This window comes from Tachypleus tridentatus, chromosome 11 (assembly GCF_004210375.1).
Source record: "Tachypleus tridentatus isolate NWPU-2018 chromosome 11, ASM421037v1, whole genome shotgun sequence".
Taxonomy (NCBI): domain Eukaryota; kingdom Metazoa; phylum Arthropoda; class Merostomata; order Xiphosura; family Limulidae; genus Tachypleus; species Tachypleus tridentatus.
The window spans coordinates 42,591,554-42,607,563 of NC_134835.1; the positions used below are offsets into that span (position 1 = coordinate 42,591,554).

At 37.4% G+C, this 16,010-nt stretch overlaps 1 protein-coding gene across 2 annotated transcripts in view; it reads right to left on the bottom strand.

Moving 5' to 3' along the window:
- LOC143232037 (uncharacterized) overlaps positions 1–16,010 on the bottom strand; it is a 30,726-nt gene extending 14,716 nt beyond the window's left edge. Inside the window, exons 1-2 of one of the 2 annotated variants that reach the window (XM_076467036.1) lie at positions 15,920–16,010; positions 463–1,927 (exon numbers count right to left, since the gene is read on the bottom strand). In XM_076467036.1, the coding sequence (XP_076323151.1) occupies positions 463–1,903 (1,441 nt within the window). In that variant the 5' untranslated portion in view covers positions 1,904–1,927; positions 15,920–16,010. Of the gene's footprint in view, positions 1–462; positions 1,928–15,670 lie in introns of both variants that reach the window. The other variant, XM_076467037.1, reaches the window with a different exon arrangement.

The window sequence follows — 16,010 nt, forward strand, 5'->3', positions numbered from 1 at the left end:
TTCAAAACCAGTGTCTAGATAGGCCACGACATAAAATTAGCAGTAGCCGAAACACTGAGTTCAAAAACCAAAAGCAGAATACTACATAGTGAAATGTGTATTCAGAAAGCAATACTTTTTATAATGTGACACTGATTCTGATGTAATCTATGACTGCATACAGTAGTTATGAAACAGATGCACAATGCATGAAACAGATTTTCTGTCTACAGTGTATTTATTTCAATACTGTTTTTCCCATTAGTTACAATGGTAAATCAAAGTTTTCGCTTTCATTAATATGAAAAGTTAATTGCAAATGACTAGTGTCTACTCTGAAACATGTATGATAAATAAAATGCAATATTAGTTGTCAAACGTATTTGAAAATAGTTAAAAAGTTACTTTAAAATAGGTTTAAGCAGTTAAAGTGAAATAATTACTATTTTGTTTATATAATTTATATTATCCATATATTCTTACCTGGTCGAATTAGCTTTGGTTTCAAGCTGCTTCCAACTTTATATTTATAGTTTGTTGTATCTGGTAATTTCTTGTCACTACGATAACAAATGACTTCAAGTCCAAACCTACGAGTGTCCTTGTTTTCTTCCATCCATGCATGACACATCATGGAAAAGGAAATAAAAGGGTAAAAGTATGCAACTCCAAGTTTGGCCTCATAAAGTGAAGCACTAAGAATATCCCACAAGACCTTGAAAAAGCTGAAATGACTTACAGGAAAACACAGGCTGCAAATACCCATGCTGTCCATTTCAACCCTAATAGCAACATCCAGTCTTTCCCACACGACTGGCTCATTTTCTGCTGATGAACTCTGCCAAACTGACAGGTGAGCCTTGTGACCAAAAAGTCTAGTGATCTCCAGGTAATGAGGAATAGGTAGCCGAACAGTGACTGGATGGAACCCAGGGTTAAACTGACAACCATGGGGCCCAACCATAATTACAGGTGATGCAAGAGCTTGCATACCCATTGTCCCATACTCAGTCCCTGCACTTGCTGGTTCAGCATCATAGAGGACACGCACACAAGCTGTGATATTCTCTACCAAGATGCCAGCTGGAAAATCCACTTCAATCCCAGGAACTTCTGGTATTCTCAGCGTTTTGCCAGAGCTTGTGACCTGTGAATGGACTTCAGGAAAAGGCCTTTCAACAACTACTGTAAAGAGACTGAAATGATTTGCTTTAATTAGAACCCTTCTACCCTTATATGTGAAATTTTCCTGTGGGATGTGCTCCCAAACTGGAGTAGTTTCTCGTGGAGTGTTACTACACAAACAAAATATCCTATCTTCATTACATATTTTTTCTGTTACAGGCAGATATATGAGTGCTGGATTTTCTGCAGCAAATCTTGCTCCATGAGGTTCAACAGACACAATTTCACTGATATGAAAGGTACGACAATCTGTATGTGGGACAAAAGAAACATCATTAATGAATTCAAGGTAAAATTCATCACGGTTGTAGCCACATAGATTATGTTCTGGTATCACAACAGTAACATTCTTATGACGCAAAGTTCGTGTTCTTCGTGTGTCCCGTCTCATTTCTTCCTCTCCTTCACATAAATGTGCCGAGTCACAATCTGAATCTGAATCAAAATCTACTTCTACATCACTAAGCCAGTCCCTATCACTCCAAACTGAGTCTGGAGTTAAACCAACAGGAGTTTCTCGGCTTGGTTCTGATACACTTGAGCAGGAACTGTAGTCACTGGTACTTGAAACTTCATTACTTTTTTCCTTTGCCAACTCTTCAATGAACTGTTGAGAAGGAAGCAACTGGTGGATTCTTGATAAGCCAGGCGAGGATGTGACAAATGGTTTTCTCCAAGAAAAACTTTCTCTAGATTTAGCTTGTTTTCTCTTTCTTCGTTTGACATTTGGAGGTTCCATGATAGAATATTATGCTTGAAAAACCTGTTAGAAACAAATACGTACGTTAATTTCAAATTATTTCTCCAATACTACTAAATACTTGTTTTGAGGTTATTATTAACTTATAGTGTTTATTCTAAAGTATTTAAGAAATATTTCTCTTGAATTTCCTGTTGCCACATTTGTCTGAAAATGTTTAGGATTTTCAGAGAATATTTTTATAATTAAATCAAACTGAAAAAAAGAAAAATTTAAGGCATGTACAGTTTTAGTTAAGTAATAAAAATGAAACATTACATATGAATTTCACATATCTGATGAAACTTATACAGTTTCATGTTACACCAGACATAAAGAATGATCGGATACAACACAAACACAAGTTAGACACTACATCAATAGTGCTTTGCTTCATTGAAACATCTCGTAATTACAAACTAAAATTTTATACTTTGACACACTGTAAGGTTTATTGTTTGAAATGACGTACAGATAGCTTCAGAATTTTGTTCTCCCTCGATAATTGTGGTTGAATGAGAAAAATACAATTCCTTGATTTTTTCTATTAGTGAGCTAACTGTAGAAGTTGTATTTTTTCTTGAAAACAAACAATCCTTTTTATTTCTCTCTCAAATTAATAGTTAAAAATATTTGCTCTGAAAACAAACTATAATTGCTTCTTTTTCTTTATTAATAAAGATGTGGTCTATGACCTATGTTTAACGTTTTTTAAACTGAAAATATAGCCATTTCTTGATCTCCAGAGTTTTCATTCTTTGTCCATCTAGACACTGAACACACTTGCTCCAGTTTTTCATACACCTATTTGAATGCCCTTGGCAAATTCAAATTTGCAAAATTTTGTCTTCAATACATCTTCTATCTTGTTATTGTATATAAGCAACTCATTCAGACAATGTAATTACTTTTTTGAGATATAAACCAGCTCTTAGTGTCAAGATACGGTGAAAGAGTGCCATGTGAGGCAAGTATTATTAGAAATACACTTTCAGCTTAGGAAAATGTTAACTTCCAAAACAGGAGAACCACGCTACATCCAGAACAGATATGCTCTTCACATCACACTTAATTCCTGTATCAAAATTAGAATGAAATATGAATAACCATCAGTATAGACCAGCCTCAACCAGACAGTCAAGGTTCCACAACTTTGTGTCAGAAATAAGGAGCCATGGTACCTATATCCCACATTGGTAACTAAGGTTATTGGAATGTAATGTTTTATACTCTTTTGAATGGATCCCAGCCTTTAGTCATAGTGATGCATCCTGCACAACCAGAAATCACAATGAGAAGGTAAGCAACACCGAAGTGGACAAACTTCCTCCTCCACCTGATGAAGTTCAAAAGGCAACACCCAAGGCTCAGAAGAATGGGATTGTGTAAACCGAACACAATCAAAAGGTACAGAACTCATCCAGTCTGGAATTATGAACATCCATTCTCACTCCCCAACCAAATGTGCATAGAATATTCCATTTGCCCCTGGAATTACAGAGAGGACATGGAAGTAGCACTCAACGATGGACCTAAGATGAGACCACTTCATGTTCAGAATTATGAAGAAATAGTGGACTTTCTTCCATGAACAATATCAGAAACTTACACTGATCATAGGGATGTGCCATGAATATCCCAACCAGACAGCATGGTGTCAAGTTTAAATCATAATTACTAGTGGGTTCCAGCAGAGGCTGGTGCCATACCCACTGACATTTTGAGACCAAGACTAGGAGGCTCCAACTATGCTTTCTTCTCCAAGATTGGAAGGACAGGCTGGAACACTGGAGGAAAATCCTCTATCTACCACTCCAGCAACTGGAAAGTGGGAATGGTAAGGAATCCTGAGCTCCACTAGTACAATCTGGGGTTCAATACATGTTGGGGAACCCCAATGAACAATGCTCTGGAAAATGTGCAAGAGATGAACCAAGTTCTCCCCATTTTTAAAAGCAAACTGACTCCAATTTATTCAACCTGAAGATTAGGAGGGATGGGCAGGATCCCCTTTAGTTTACTCATAAAAGTCCATGAGTGGCAGTCCGTAATAAGGTAATGCTCTCCAGTAGAATCTAAAGGCTCAAAAGAAAGATAAGACAATGCATGCCAAACAACTGTAAAATACCAATTTAGTAACTGAAAAAGTAATTTAGGCCAAAAAATACAAAAGGATTTGAGTAACTCTGATAGTTAGTTTGGTGTTTTATGATGCAAAGCAACTACACTGTCTGTCCCAAACATCGAGTAAATAGTTAAAATTAAAGAAATATTAGTAAAATTCATAAAAGTAAATTAAGGTAAAACAAGACAAAAATTTAAGTTTAGAATTAAAAACATAAATAGCATTAAATCCAATTTTTATATCTAGTCTACAGCAGTAAGAAAAAAACTACAGTAATACAAGTTGTAAAGGACTTTCTGTAGCATAACTGTAATTATCATAACTAGCCAGGATGACTAATGGGTAAGTTCAAAATTCAGTCCTAGTCATCTGAAGTTGGCCTTTCCAGTCCCAGTTTTGAGTTACTTGATGTTACAAAGGAAACAGGTGACTGTATCTGTAGGTTTCAGAAATATTTCCTGTAAGGAAAGACATACAGAATTATAGGAAGCAATCAGTGCTTTAATTTCAGCCAGATTAGAATGTAAACCTCCATAGTTCATTGTATCAAGGTGGCCATTTTATTTATGTGTAGGCAAATTGGGTAGAGAGCCCTTCTGTATACAACTATGTCCTTTTTCTTTACTCGAGGGACGTCTGTTGACCTTCACAGATCCTGCCATGCATTGATTGGGAAGGTCTTTGTTTTTGTAAGAGGATTTAGGCAACTGAGAACATAAATGAATGATAGTTTTGCATCCTGGGGTGGGAGAAGAAGGTGTACCCCCAGAAAATGCCCATACCTGGAACCAAAGGAAGTGAATCTTGGGGTATGCTGGAATGAATGTTAGGGACAGAGATAGGTGTTGACATTGATTCATTAACTTTTTTAACCATGGAGGTCAAAAGACTTTTCATTTGGTTTGAGAATGATTCTTTTGAAGGTAGAAAGAGATCTGTATGCACTTCCACTGTGGTTGAGAAACAAAGTGCAGCAACATACCTACAAGAAGAGGTGGTGGACAGTAATTTTTTAACCTCAGGATAAGTAATGTGATGAATCATTTTCAAATGCTGCACCTCTTTTTCTTTGAACCATTTAGGGCAAGAACAAAAGTAGGAAGGGTGAGAACCATTGCAATTGATGCAGTGAGGGTCCATTTCACACTCACAGACATTGTGGCCCTTGGCACCACAATGAGCACACGTCAAGGAACTACAACATAATGTCTTCGGGTGACCGAACTGCTGACACTAGAAACATAGGATAGGTTTTGGAATGTATGGCCGTACCCTGCAGTTAAGATAACCTGCCTTGGTGGCAGGTAGATGTGGCTATGTAAATGTCAGAATGAGAACAATGGTCGACATCGTAATTCCATCTTTGCGAGTGGAGATATGCCTCACTGCAAAAACTTCTTAGGTGGAGAAACCAGTGAGAATCTCCAACTAGAAAATGTTCTTGAAATCCCTCTCAGCAATAGCTCCTCAGGAGGAATTTAAAGTAGCATGAGGCATAACCTCAATAGGGATCTCCCCAATTGCCTTTGAATGCTAGAGGAGTTCACTGTGTTGAGATGTGGATATTTCCACCAATATATCACCAGATCAAAGCTACTTTACTGACTTTGAAGAATCAACAAGTCCCTCTGGTCCCTTCTGAATCAAAAAGGGAGACATTTGCCCTAAAGGTTTGTCTGAAAGAGAATGTAGGATAAGAAAATGAGGTACAACAAGCATTACAGACGTTGAAGATTGCTGCTCAGAATCTTCAAGATGTGGTTGTTTACCTATGGACTTTATTTTCATTAATTTATTTGGAGGATCCATAATAAAAAAAAGGAATATTTGGTGCCCACTGACCCCACCCACCATAGACACCTTTGAGGGGATACACTGTAATGCTAAACAAGGAGACACTGCAGCAATGCCAGGATTTCATGAGCACTATACCCAAACCCAACCATCAGATACAATGCCCACAACACCTGCTGAGAATATCCAATGCTAGTACTTTGTTGACCCTAGCCCAAAAGGGCCAGCTGACTGAACCTAGGGCTGCCCATCTACAAGAATTCAAGGCCAAAGTGGTGGGTCAGGGTTGAACCCTTACACATGGCAAACACATGGGTGGAGGTTTACATCCCAGAGGAGGTAAACTGAAAGAACAGAACCTTCCCTGGGAGGTTTCCTCACCATGGAAGACCTGATAGTGAAATATTCTGATATCTGGAACACCTAAAAACACTGAATAAGGATGTCTTATGTAGTAAAGTCACCATAAAAAAACAAGATCCCTCTAAAATACAAAAGTCATAAAATGCGATATGGTAGACACTTTAGGATAAAGAGGGTTTAAATTGCTTTTAATACATCATTGATGATAAGTGTTCTCTTTCTGTTGAAAAACGGCTATGGGTGACCTATGGAGAGAGATTTAGTTAAATATAGAGAAACTTTAGAATTTAAATCCTTAAGTAGAAAAGGACCACATAACTTCCAAGTATGAAGAGAGTTTTTAAATATCTGGATAAAGAATGAACAAGGATGTCAACAGAGATGGCTAATGTGGAAAAGATAGAGATGGACATTCCTGCAGATACTGAAGAAGTGGAAACCATGTTTGAGCTGGCCAATATGGTATAACAAAAAGAACTCAACAGAAAGTGTAATGAACCACAGTTAGAACCTGAAGCAATAGCCAAATTGGTGGAAAAGCACGTAGATATAAACCTGTCCATTCCTGATTAAATGCATATACAGCAAAAGCTGAGGATGAAGTATCAGAGACCAGAAAAACTGCAGTTGATAATTCTAATGAGTCACAAAGGCACTGATCTTTGGATGCCAATCACCTAGCTTCTTATACAACAAACTGGGAATAAAATTCTGGAAGAATGAAATCACTCTCCCTACAGCCCTTTTGATTAACAACTCTCTTATGGCCTGGAAACAAAGCTCCACTCGTTATGGGCCTGTTGGAAGTGTAAAGGCAATAAATAAGCTGTGTAGATAATGGTGGTGGTGATGTAAATTGAATGACCAACCCTGAAGCCAGAACATGGAGTACCTATGGTTATGTGGTCAAAGAACTCTACGTCCAGAAAGTGATGTAATCATTCTCCCACTGCTCCTCTTGCCCACAGAATAATCACCAATGCCATGCCCTTGTCATCATTTCACCCAAGCTGAAGGTCCTTGAGAATACAGATGCACTCTATTATAGGAACCAATAGACCTGGGAAATGAAGGAAGGTGTTGGAAAACATTATGTGTTTACACTCCCAAATCAATACCATATGCTTAAGAATGGCAAGAAGCCAAAAGACAATAAAGAAGAATGTAAATGAGCAGAATCATTTTCAGATTCTAATGCCTCAGAAACTCCTGCAAACAACATGGGATGGAGAAAAGAAGAATTCTGTAACTCCCTGGGGGAAGAAGACAATAAATGAACACTACCTATGAAAATGGGTCTACTAAATAAATCTGAACAACAAACCAGCCAGGAAACCAAGGAAAGAACTGAAGAAAACAATCTAACTATGGAAGACATCAGGAATATCCCCATCTTGTCCTCTCGAGAGGAATGTTGATATGCTTCAGACAAAAGTGGGATAGAAGATAAATATCTCAAGTCAGTTGTGGGAGCAAGCATCTGTTCAAATAAATGTGGGGGTTGGTTGGTGGTTTGATTTAGTGTTTTATGGCACAAAGCAGCTAGGCTATCTGCACCAAACTTTTGGTAAAAAGTTAAAAATAAATTTAATAAAATTCATAAAAGGAAATTAAGGTAAAAAAAAACAAAATTAAAAAAACAAATAAATAGCATAAAACCAATGTTTACATCTGGTCTACAATGTTAATAGAAAAACTACAGTAATTCAAGTTGTAAAAGACTTTCTTACTAACGGTAATTATCATAACTCGCCAAGAAGGCTAAGAGGTAAGGACAAAAACCACCATCAGTCACCTGAAGTTGGCCTTTCCAGTCCTGGTTCCAAGTCATATGACGTTACAGCCGTTTTCAAAAAGAAAAGTAATAAAAAGGTTTTAAAAGACGTGTAGCAAAATTATAATAACAACTCACCAGGAAGACTAACGAATAGTTCAAATAGCAGCGTTACCTGAAGTTGGCATTTCCAATCCTGGTTTCGAGTTATTTATAGTTACGAACAGTTTCTAATTTCAAATTGAACTAGATGAGCAGTGATTTTTAAAAGGGAGCCACATTAAAAAGGTTTAATGGCCTTTAAAAAACTAAAACATTACCAAGATGGACAGTGTCACCATCACCAGTAACACTGTCTAATGTTATGGACAAACCTTGGGACAGAACATGTTTAAAATTGTGCCGTTGTGGAGAGTCGTAATGATGACAAGGAAGTAAAATGTGACTTATTGTCATCTGAGTGTTACACAAACTACACACTGGTACATCAGTTCCAGATAAATGAAAACGATGAGTTATAAAACTGTGACCAATGCGTAGTCTAGTTAGAACAACTTCCTCTTTCCGATCCTTTAGAAAGCAAGATGGCCAAAGCCCAATATAAGGACTTATTTGGAAAAGCTTGTTTTCACCTTCCTCACTCCAAGTCAACTGCCAGTTGGCACAGAGCAAAGCCTTGAATACAAGACCATAGTCCATGTATGGGACAGGTACAGCAGTGGTAGTGCCAGAGCAGATAGACTTAGCTGCAATGTCAGCGAGCTCATTCCTGGGAATACCAACGTAGCCCAGTATCCAGAAAAACTGGATAGAAGCAGATGTTAAAGAGAAATAGGCCAGTCGGTTTTGAATATTGGCAAGAACAGTGTGTGAACCAACATGAAGAGATTCCAGGACCAGTAGATAACTGAGTCAGTATAAATATTGCAGTTTGGGTACTGCTTAGCTTCTGTGTGATCCAGGGCAAGAGAAATGGCATACAGTTCAGCATTGAATACAGAAGCTATAGAGGGGATTCTGCGTGCAGCCACCAAACCACAACAAACCATGGCAAAGCCCACACAGTCACCCGATTTTGAATCATCTGTATAAATAAGAATAAAAGGATGGTTCGAAAGATGTTCAGCAAATAGCAAACAGTATTTCCAATCAGGAGTGTCTACTTTTCTCAGATGACTTAAAGATAGGTCACAATTGGAGACTGTAAGAAGCCATGGTGGTATGGGCTGACCAGTGGATACAATAATGTTATCCAAAGACAGAGCCAATTCATCCAACTGCACCTGGAAACGAAGGCCAAAAGGAGCAGTGGCAAACCATCTGTTCTGAAAAAGGTATGGCCCACCGAAGAAGGAAAACACAACCCCCAGGTGGAATGTTTTGGTAAGAAACGGAGTTTTAAATCATATAGTAAAGACAGTTGCAAATGGCAGAGGTGCAAAGAAGGTTCATGAGACTATGTATAACCACTGAACTTGGGAAGTGTGGAAAGCCCCAGTGAAGAGTAGAAGTCTTTGATGATGAATAGGGTCTAGCATCTTTAAGGCCGAGGTTCTGGCAGAGCCATTGACCAGTGATCCATAGTTGAGTTTCAATCGAATAAGAGAAAGATATATCTTTAGCATAGAACGTTGATCCGCACCCCAAGTGGTGGAAGAGAGGACACAGAGGACGTTCAGTGCTCTTGTACATTTGACCCATAGCTGCTTGATGTGTGGTATAAAAGTCAGCTTACAGTCAAAGACAAGCCCCAAGAATTTTGTCTCAGGGAACAAAGACAGCACAACTTCATCAATACGGAGTTCAGGATCAGGGTGAATACCCCGTTGGCGGCAAAAATGCACACAAACGGTTTTAGAGAGAGAGAAGTTAAAGCCATTTGCTGTGGTCCACTTCAGTAAACAATTGAGAGCAGTCTGTAGTTGCCACTCAATATACCTCATGTTCGATGACTGACATGAGATGTGAAAGTCATCAACACAGAGCCCGTTTACAACAGTGAGAGGCAATTGTTCAGTGATGGCATTAATCTTTATACTGAAAAGTGTGGCACACAGAACACAGCCCTGAGTGACTCCAAGTTCTTATAGAAAATAATGAGAAAGTGTCGAACCCATACGAACTTGGGATCTCTTGTCCATTAGGAAATTAATAAAAATTGGTAAATGGCCATGTAACCCATATACATGGAAGTCTTGCAAAATGTCATTCCTCCATGTTGTATCATAAGCCTTCTCAATGTCAAAAAATATTGATACAAGATGTCATTGTTTGAAAAAGGCTTCTCTGATTGATGTTTCAAGTCCAATCAGGTGGTCATCGTAACCTACATTTGGTGGGCAAGAGGAGGTTGTTTGTTTCGAGGAACCAAACAAGATGAGCATTAACCATCCTCTCTAAGATCTTACAGAGACACCTCTACAAAGCAATTGGATGGTAGTTTGAAGGAATCTTGGGATCCTTCTCAAGCTTAGAGAAAGATAAGACAATAGCCTGTTGCCAGGCATCAAGAAAACATTCTCCTGCCAGATCCAGTTACAAACAATCAGAAGAATAGCAAGAGAAGCAGGAGGTAGGTGGCACAGCATGTCAGTGTATATCATCAGATCCAACCGATGTACTGCCAGACCAATGAAGGGCAAGTTTGAGTTCCATCAGTGTAAAGGGACAATCATAGTCATAGAGACAATCAGCTCGTAAGGAAATAGGTGATAGTTCTGCCCGAGTCTTGATGGCTAAGAAGATGGAAAAAGAAACAGAAGATACCCAGTAGAAGCTTTCACCTAGAGTATCAGCAATGCTTTGGGTGTCAGCTACCTCTTGGCCATCAGAGCAAGATCGAGAGGGAGACAGAATTATATTGCCCACTGACCTTTCAAATCTTGTCCCATATGACTTTGGAACTGGTGGTAGAAAATATGCCGGTAGTGAATTTAATCCAAGATTCCTTCTGGCTTTAACATCTTACCCACTGAGCATTTGCACAGGCCCGCTGAAAGCGATGGGGTTCAAAAGTGTGGGATACCTACAAAAAGTATCTCAGGCCCATTTTTGAGTCTTCTGTGCCATGTGACAGGCAGGATTCCACCATGAATGAGGATATAGTGGAAAAAGTGTCGAGGTTTTAGGAACACACTGAGCAGCTGCTTGTATAATACAGTCAGTTACTGCTGCCACACAATCATCTACTGATGGCAGGGATCAAGTTCTGGGAGACCCATGAAAGAGGACCAGTTTGCCTGATCCAGCTTCCACTGGGTCATGCAGGTCGGGTGGCACTGACCACGGCCAGTCTCTCTCAAGATTATAGGAAAATGATCACTGTCTCTTTTTCTTCCAACCATTTAGGGCAAAACAAAAGTAGGACGGGTGAGAGCCATTGCAACTGATGCAATGAGGTTCTGTTTCACACTCATAGGCATCACAGTATTTGCCACTGCAACTAACACACATCAAGGAACCACAACATGACACCTTTGAGTGACCAAACCGCTGACACTGGAAACATCTGAGAGAGTATGAATGTATGGCCGTACTCTACAAATAAGATAACCTACCTTGATGGTGGCAGGCAGACGTGGTGACGTAAATGTGAGAATGAGAACATTGGTCAGCACCATAATTCCATCTTTGCGAGTGGATATATGCCTCACTGCAAAACACCTTGGTTGGAGAAACCAGCAAGAATCTCCAACTCTTGGATGTTCTTCAAATCCCTCTCAACAATAACTCCTCATGATTAATTCAAAGTAGCATGAGGTGTAACCTCAATAAGTATATCCCCAATTGCCTTTGAATGCAAGGAGTTCACTGTATTGAAATGTGGATGTTTCAACCAATGTGTCACCAGAGCAAAGCTTCTTTACTGACTTTGGAGAGCCAGCAAGTCCCTCTAGTCCCTTCTGAATGAAAAAAAGAGACATCTGCCCTAAAGGTTTGTCTGAAAGTGAATGCAATATAAGAGAATGAGGTACAACAGGTGGTACAGATGGTGAGGATTGCTGCTCAGAATCTTCAAGACATGGTCCTTTACCTATAGACTGTTTTTTCACTATTTTATTAAGATTTTAATTGGAGTATTCATAATAAAGAAAGGGAAATTTCAATGCCCACTGACCCATCCCACCATGAAGCCCTACAAGAAAATGCACTACAATGTCAAACAAGGACACTGCAGCAACGCCAGGGTTTCGTGAGCACTATACCTAAAGACCAGCATCAGATACAATGTCCACAACAACTGTTGAGAACATCCAACACTGGTACTTTGTTGACCCTAGCCTGATTGGACCAGCTGACTGATCAAAGGGGGGCCACCCCAAGGCTGCCCGTCTACAGGAATTCAAGGACAAAGTGGTGTGTCAGGGTTGGACCCCTCATCCACCAGAATCCTCTCCTCCCCTACATGGGTTGCCATGTACGGCAAACATATGGGTGGATGTTTAGATCCAAGAGGAGGTAAACTGAAAGAACAGAACCTTCCCTGGGAGATCCCCTCACCACATACAGGAATCCATACCAAGGGGAAATATGGGAAACAAGGCATAGATGTCCTGTCACACAATTAAAAGAAAATCTCCCTAACAAGAATAGCAATATCAAGGGGAGGAGGAATAACCCAGGTTGTCACTTCCTTTTCTTTCTGTCAAATGCAATTGGAAAAAAAACCAAAACCTCCCAAACCCAAGGAACTAAGAAAAAGGGACTGAAGTTGGCTGATCAAAATATTCCTCTGTTGAGGCCAATCTAGTAAAAGGAGGAGCCAAAACATTTCTTGCCAGTTGTCACCAGGTCATTTGCAAAAATTGCCTCAGAACAACCGTGGAGAGATACCTTGGAGTTGGAAGAGAAGATCTCTGATTGGCCTCCATATTAGAAACATTAACTTTGGAATTTATACTTATCTGTAGAATTGTTTTTGTTGTTAAAGTAACTTATATATGTAAATGAAGATGTAACTGTGGAAATGCCAAACAAATTCAAAATTATAAAGTAAATCATGAATAATCACAACACTCCTCTTCAGAGAAACTTGGACCAAATGCTTTGCTGAGAAAATGTTATTATCTGAGATGCTTATATACAGTACTACCGAGATGGAATTCGCACTGAAGATGGTGGAAAAGTTTGAAAATTAAAATTTACCAAGGGCATTCAAGTGGGGCATAAAAGACTGGAGCAAACATATTCAATGGTTAGATTGGCAAAGAGTGAAACATTTGAAATAAAAAAATAGCTATATTTTCAGCAGACATATATATGTTTTGGATACATAGGCTTGCAATTACATCACATCATGACAACTGAAATTGTGAGACAATGACTCATTAAAAACTGATAAAATTGCATTTGTATACAAGCTATAGGGACAAATTAGTACTATTTTGTTTAAACATCCTAACTATTATTAATTTTCCTACTAGGGTGCTACAAATGCTATGCTGCACTTAGAAAAAAATTAGAAAATTCTCTAATAGTTTTGATGAGACCATGTTGTGATCAATGCAAAATAGAAATTTGTAATTTTTAAAATTATTCTGATACATAAAAAAATGTAACAAATTAAACTTATTATTGAGCAAGAAATAAAATTTCCTATAATTTTTTAATTTAATGCTGCAATTTTGCAGTTGAGACTGACAACACCCATCAAGTATTATAGAGTCGAACACAGAATATAATGACTTACAGATCACGCAAAACTCATTAATTCTAAAACAATGAAGAAGCTTTACATATTTTACTATTTTTTGTACAAACAGGGAAAAATGTATCATATTGAATGCATATCTCCAACTCATAAGAACCTAAACAGTACAGTAAAACTTTATTAATTCAAATTCATTTATAATAAAGTACATCTTGATTACTTGAAATATTAGACAGTCAAAACATACACTTTGAATACACTAGGCACTATCGATAGCCAGCATTTTCAATTGAAAAATTCAAGAGTGCAAACTAGTAATGTTGGACATATAATCAGTGCACAAAAAACAAATTGTATGTGCAGTGAAATTAACAGTATTATTTCATAACCAATTACTAATTGTACAAATTGCATAAACAAAGTAGCATATAATGCCATTATCTTTCATTCTCTGAAATAATGCCATATAGCTGTTCCTAATGAGGGTTCAGAACCTGAGGTCAGTAATCATCACCTTGTTTCTTATTCTGGTTAAACTCTAAAGTTGTGCAATCATGTACGTAAACTACATATTACTGAGTGTGTATCAATAGGAAATGCATGTCTTGTAAAAGACTTACGTAACTAAATTTTGAAAGCAAACATCTAGTTACTGACTATATTTTTCACTGTAAAGTTTTATCATAAATCTTCCAGATTGTAACTTACATGAATTGTTGATACCCAGACAAATAAAAGGGAGTTTCAGTGATTTTTAAATAAAAATCATAAAAAATTCATACACCATTAAATTCCAAGTCAAAAAGTAGGAGATATCTACTACAAGTTCAATTATGTAGTGAATAATAAGTGCAAAACAATTAAAAATTGTATCTATAAATTGGCCTGTTGCACCACAAAACTTCCCCAATTCATATAGAGGTAGCAAAATGTCAGCAACTTGTATCAAAATATCATGTCACCAGGTAACCTGATCCTACACAAAACCCGTGCCAAGGACAGATGAAATGCACTACCTAAAAAGTCCACCAATTTCCAACTTATACATACAGATTCATATTATGTGGATAAGTGAAATGAGAATTTTCAACAACCAAATATGAAAAATGAGGTACAAGATTACCTATATATCTATAAAAAGTATAACAGAAATTTTGTAATCACATTAATTGTAAAGTTGAGCTACTAAAACTGACAGATGCATACCAGTTGTAAATTCTTCCCTTTCTGTTTCATGTCACAATGAAATTATTACATAACACTGCTATTACAGAACACTGTACCACATGGCTATTTGCCCTAACCACATTCAATGATATATGTATAGCAAGTGGTTGCCAAGACAACATAATTACAAATAGACAGTGAAACAAACTATCTCAAATTGTTACTTTATCCTAATTATGTACTTAACTGACATGTCAATAGATCATTAACAATCAATGGAAACTTCACTTCATACCCACATAAAATTTTAATGTTCTCAAAACAATCCCTGATAGTCATGATGATGATATTATAAAATTAATGAGAGTTAATGATTAAAATATATATTCCCTGGCAGTGGTACTCCACTTGTACTAACTTCATACAAATACGACCTTCAAAGTGTATTCCTAAAGATAAAAATATCTTTGTACTAATTTAGTTTACTTTTTGACTTTCCAAATAATAAAACTTTTAACTACTATAAAGAAAGACTATTTGTATTAATCATAAAAGTACTAAAGTAATATAAATGAGAAAGCAGCAAGGTGTGTTGACACCGGAATTAGACATATAGGAATGAAGTTTTGGGCAGAACAAAACATATATCTAAGTTCACAGAGTTACACTCAACAGAGACACTTGTTGTAAATATCATGACAGGTTAAGCCTAATAGTAACACAATGAAACGCTATTATTCACGTGGGTCCGACCACTTTCGCCTCACTCGAACACTTGCCTAAACTTTTTTTTTTTTTTTTTAGTTTAACTCAATGATATAAAAATATTGCCTAGAAGTGTTACTGTTATCTTGAATTTAAAACTAGTCAGTTCAAAAATTTACCATCACTGACCATACTATTTACTACAGCATCCACCAGTAGTAGCGTCCTTGAAGCTTTCCTATGTTAATTAACTCCATGATTCATCATGGCGCCAAAATAAGCATTTTGTTATGAACATTATATTATATAAATTGAAAATCTTTCATAACCTTTCAACTTAACTAAGTAATTACTTTTATATTAGAAAATTACATAATATACTTTTAAAAACACATTTTACCGACGTATATATATATATATATGCATAGCACAATATACCTCCAACAACTGTCATGGCTCAGGGTAAGCGTCGTTTTTCTATTTACTCTTTTCCCTCCCTATTAATATTTTGTTATTGTTATTATTTCTA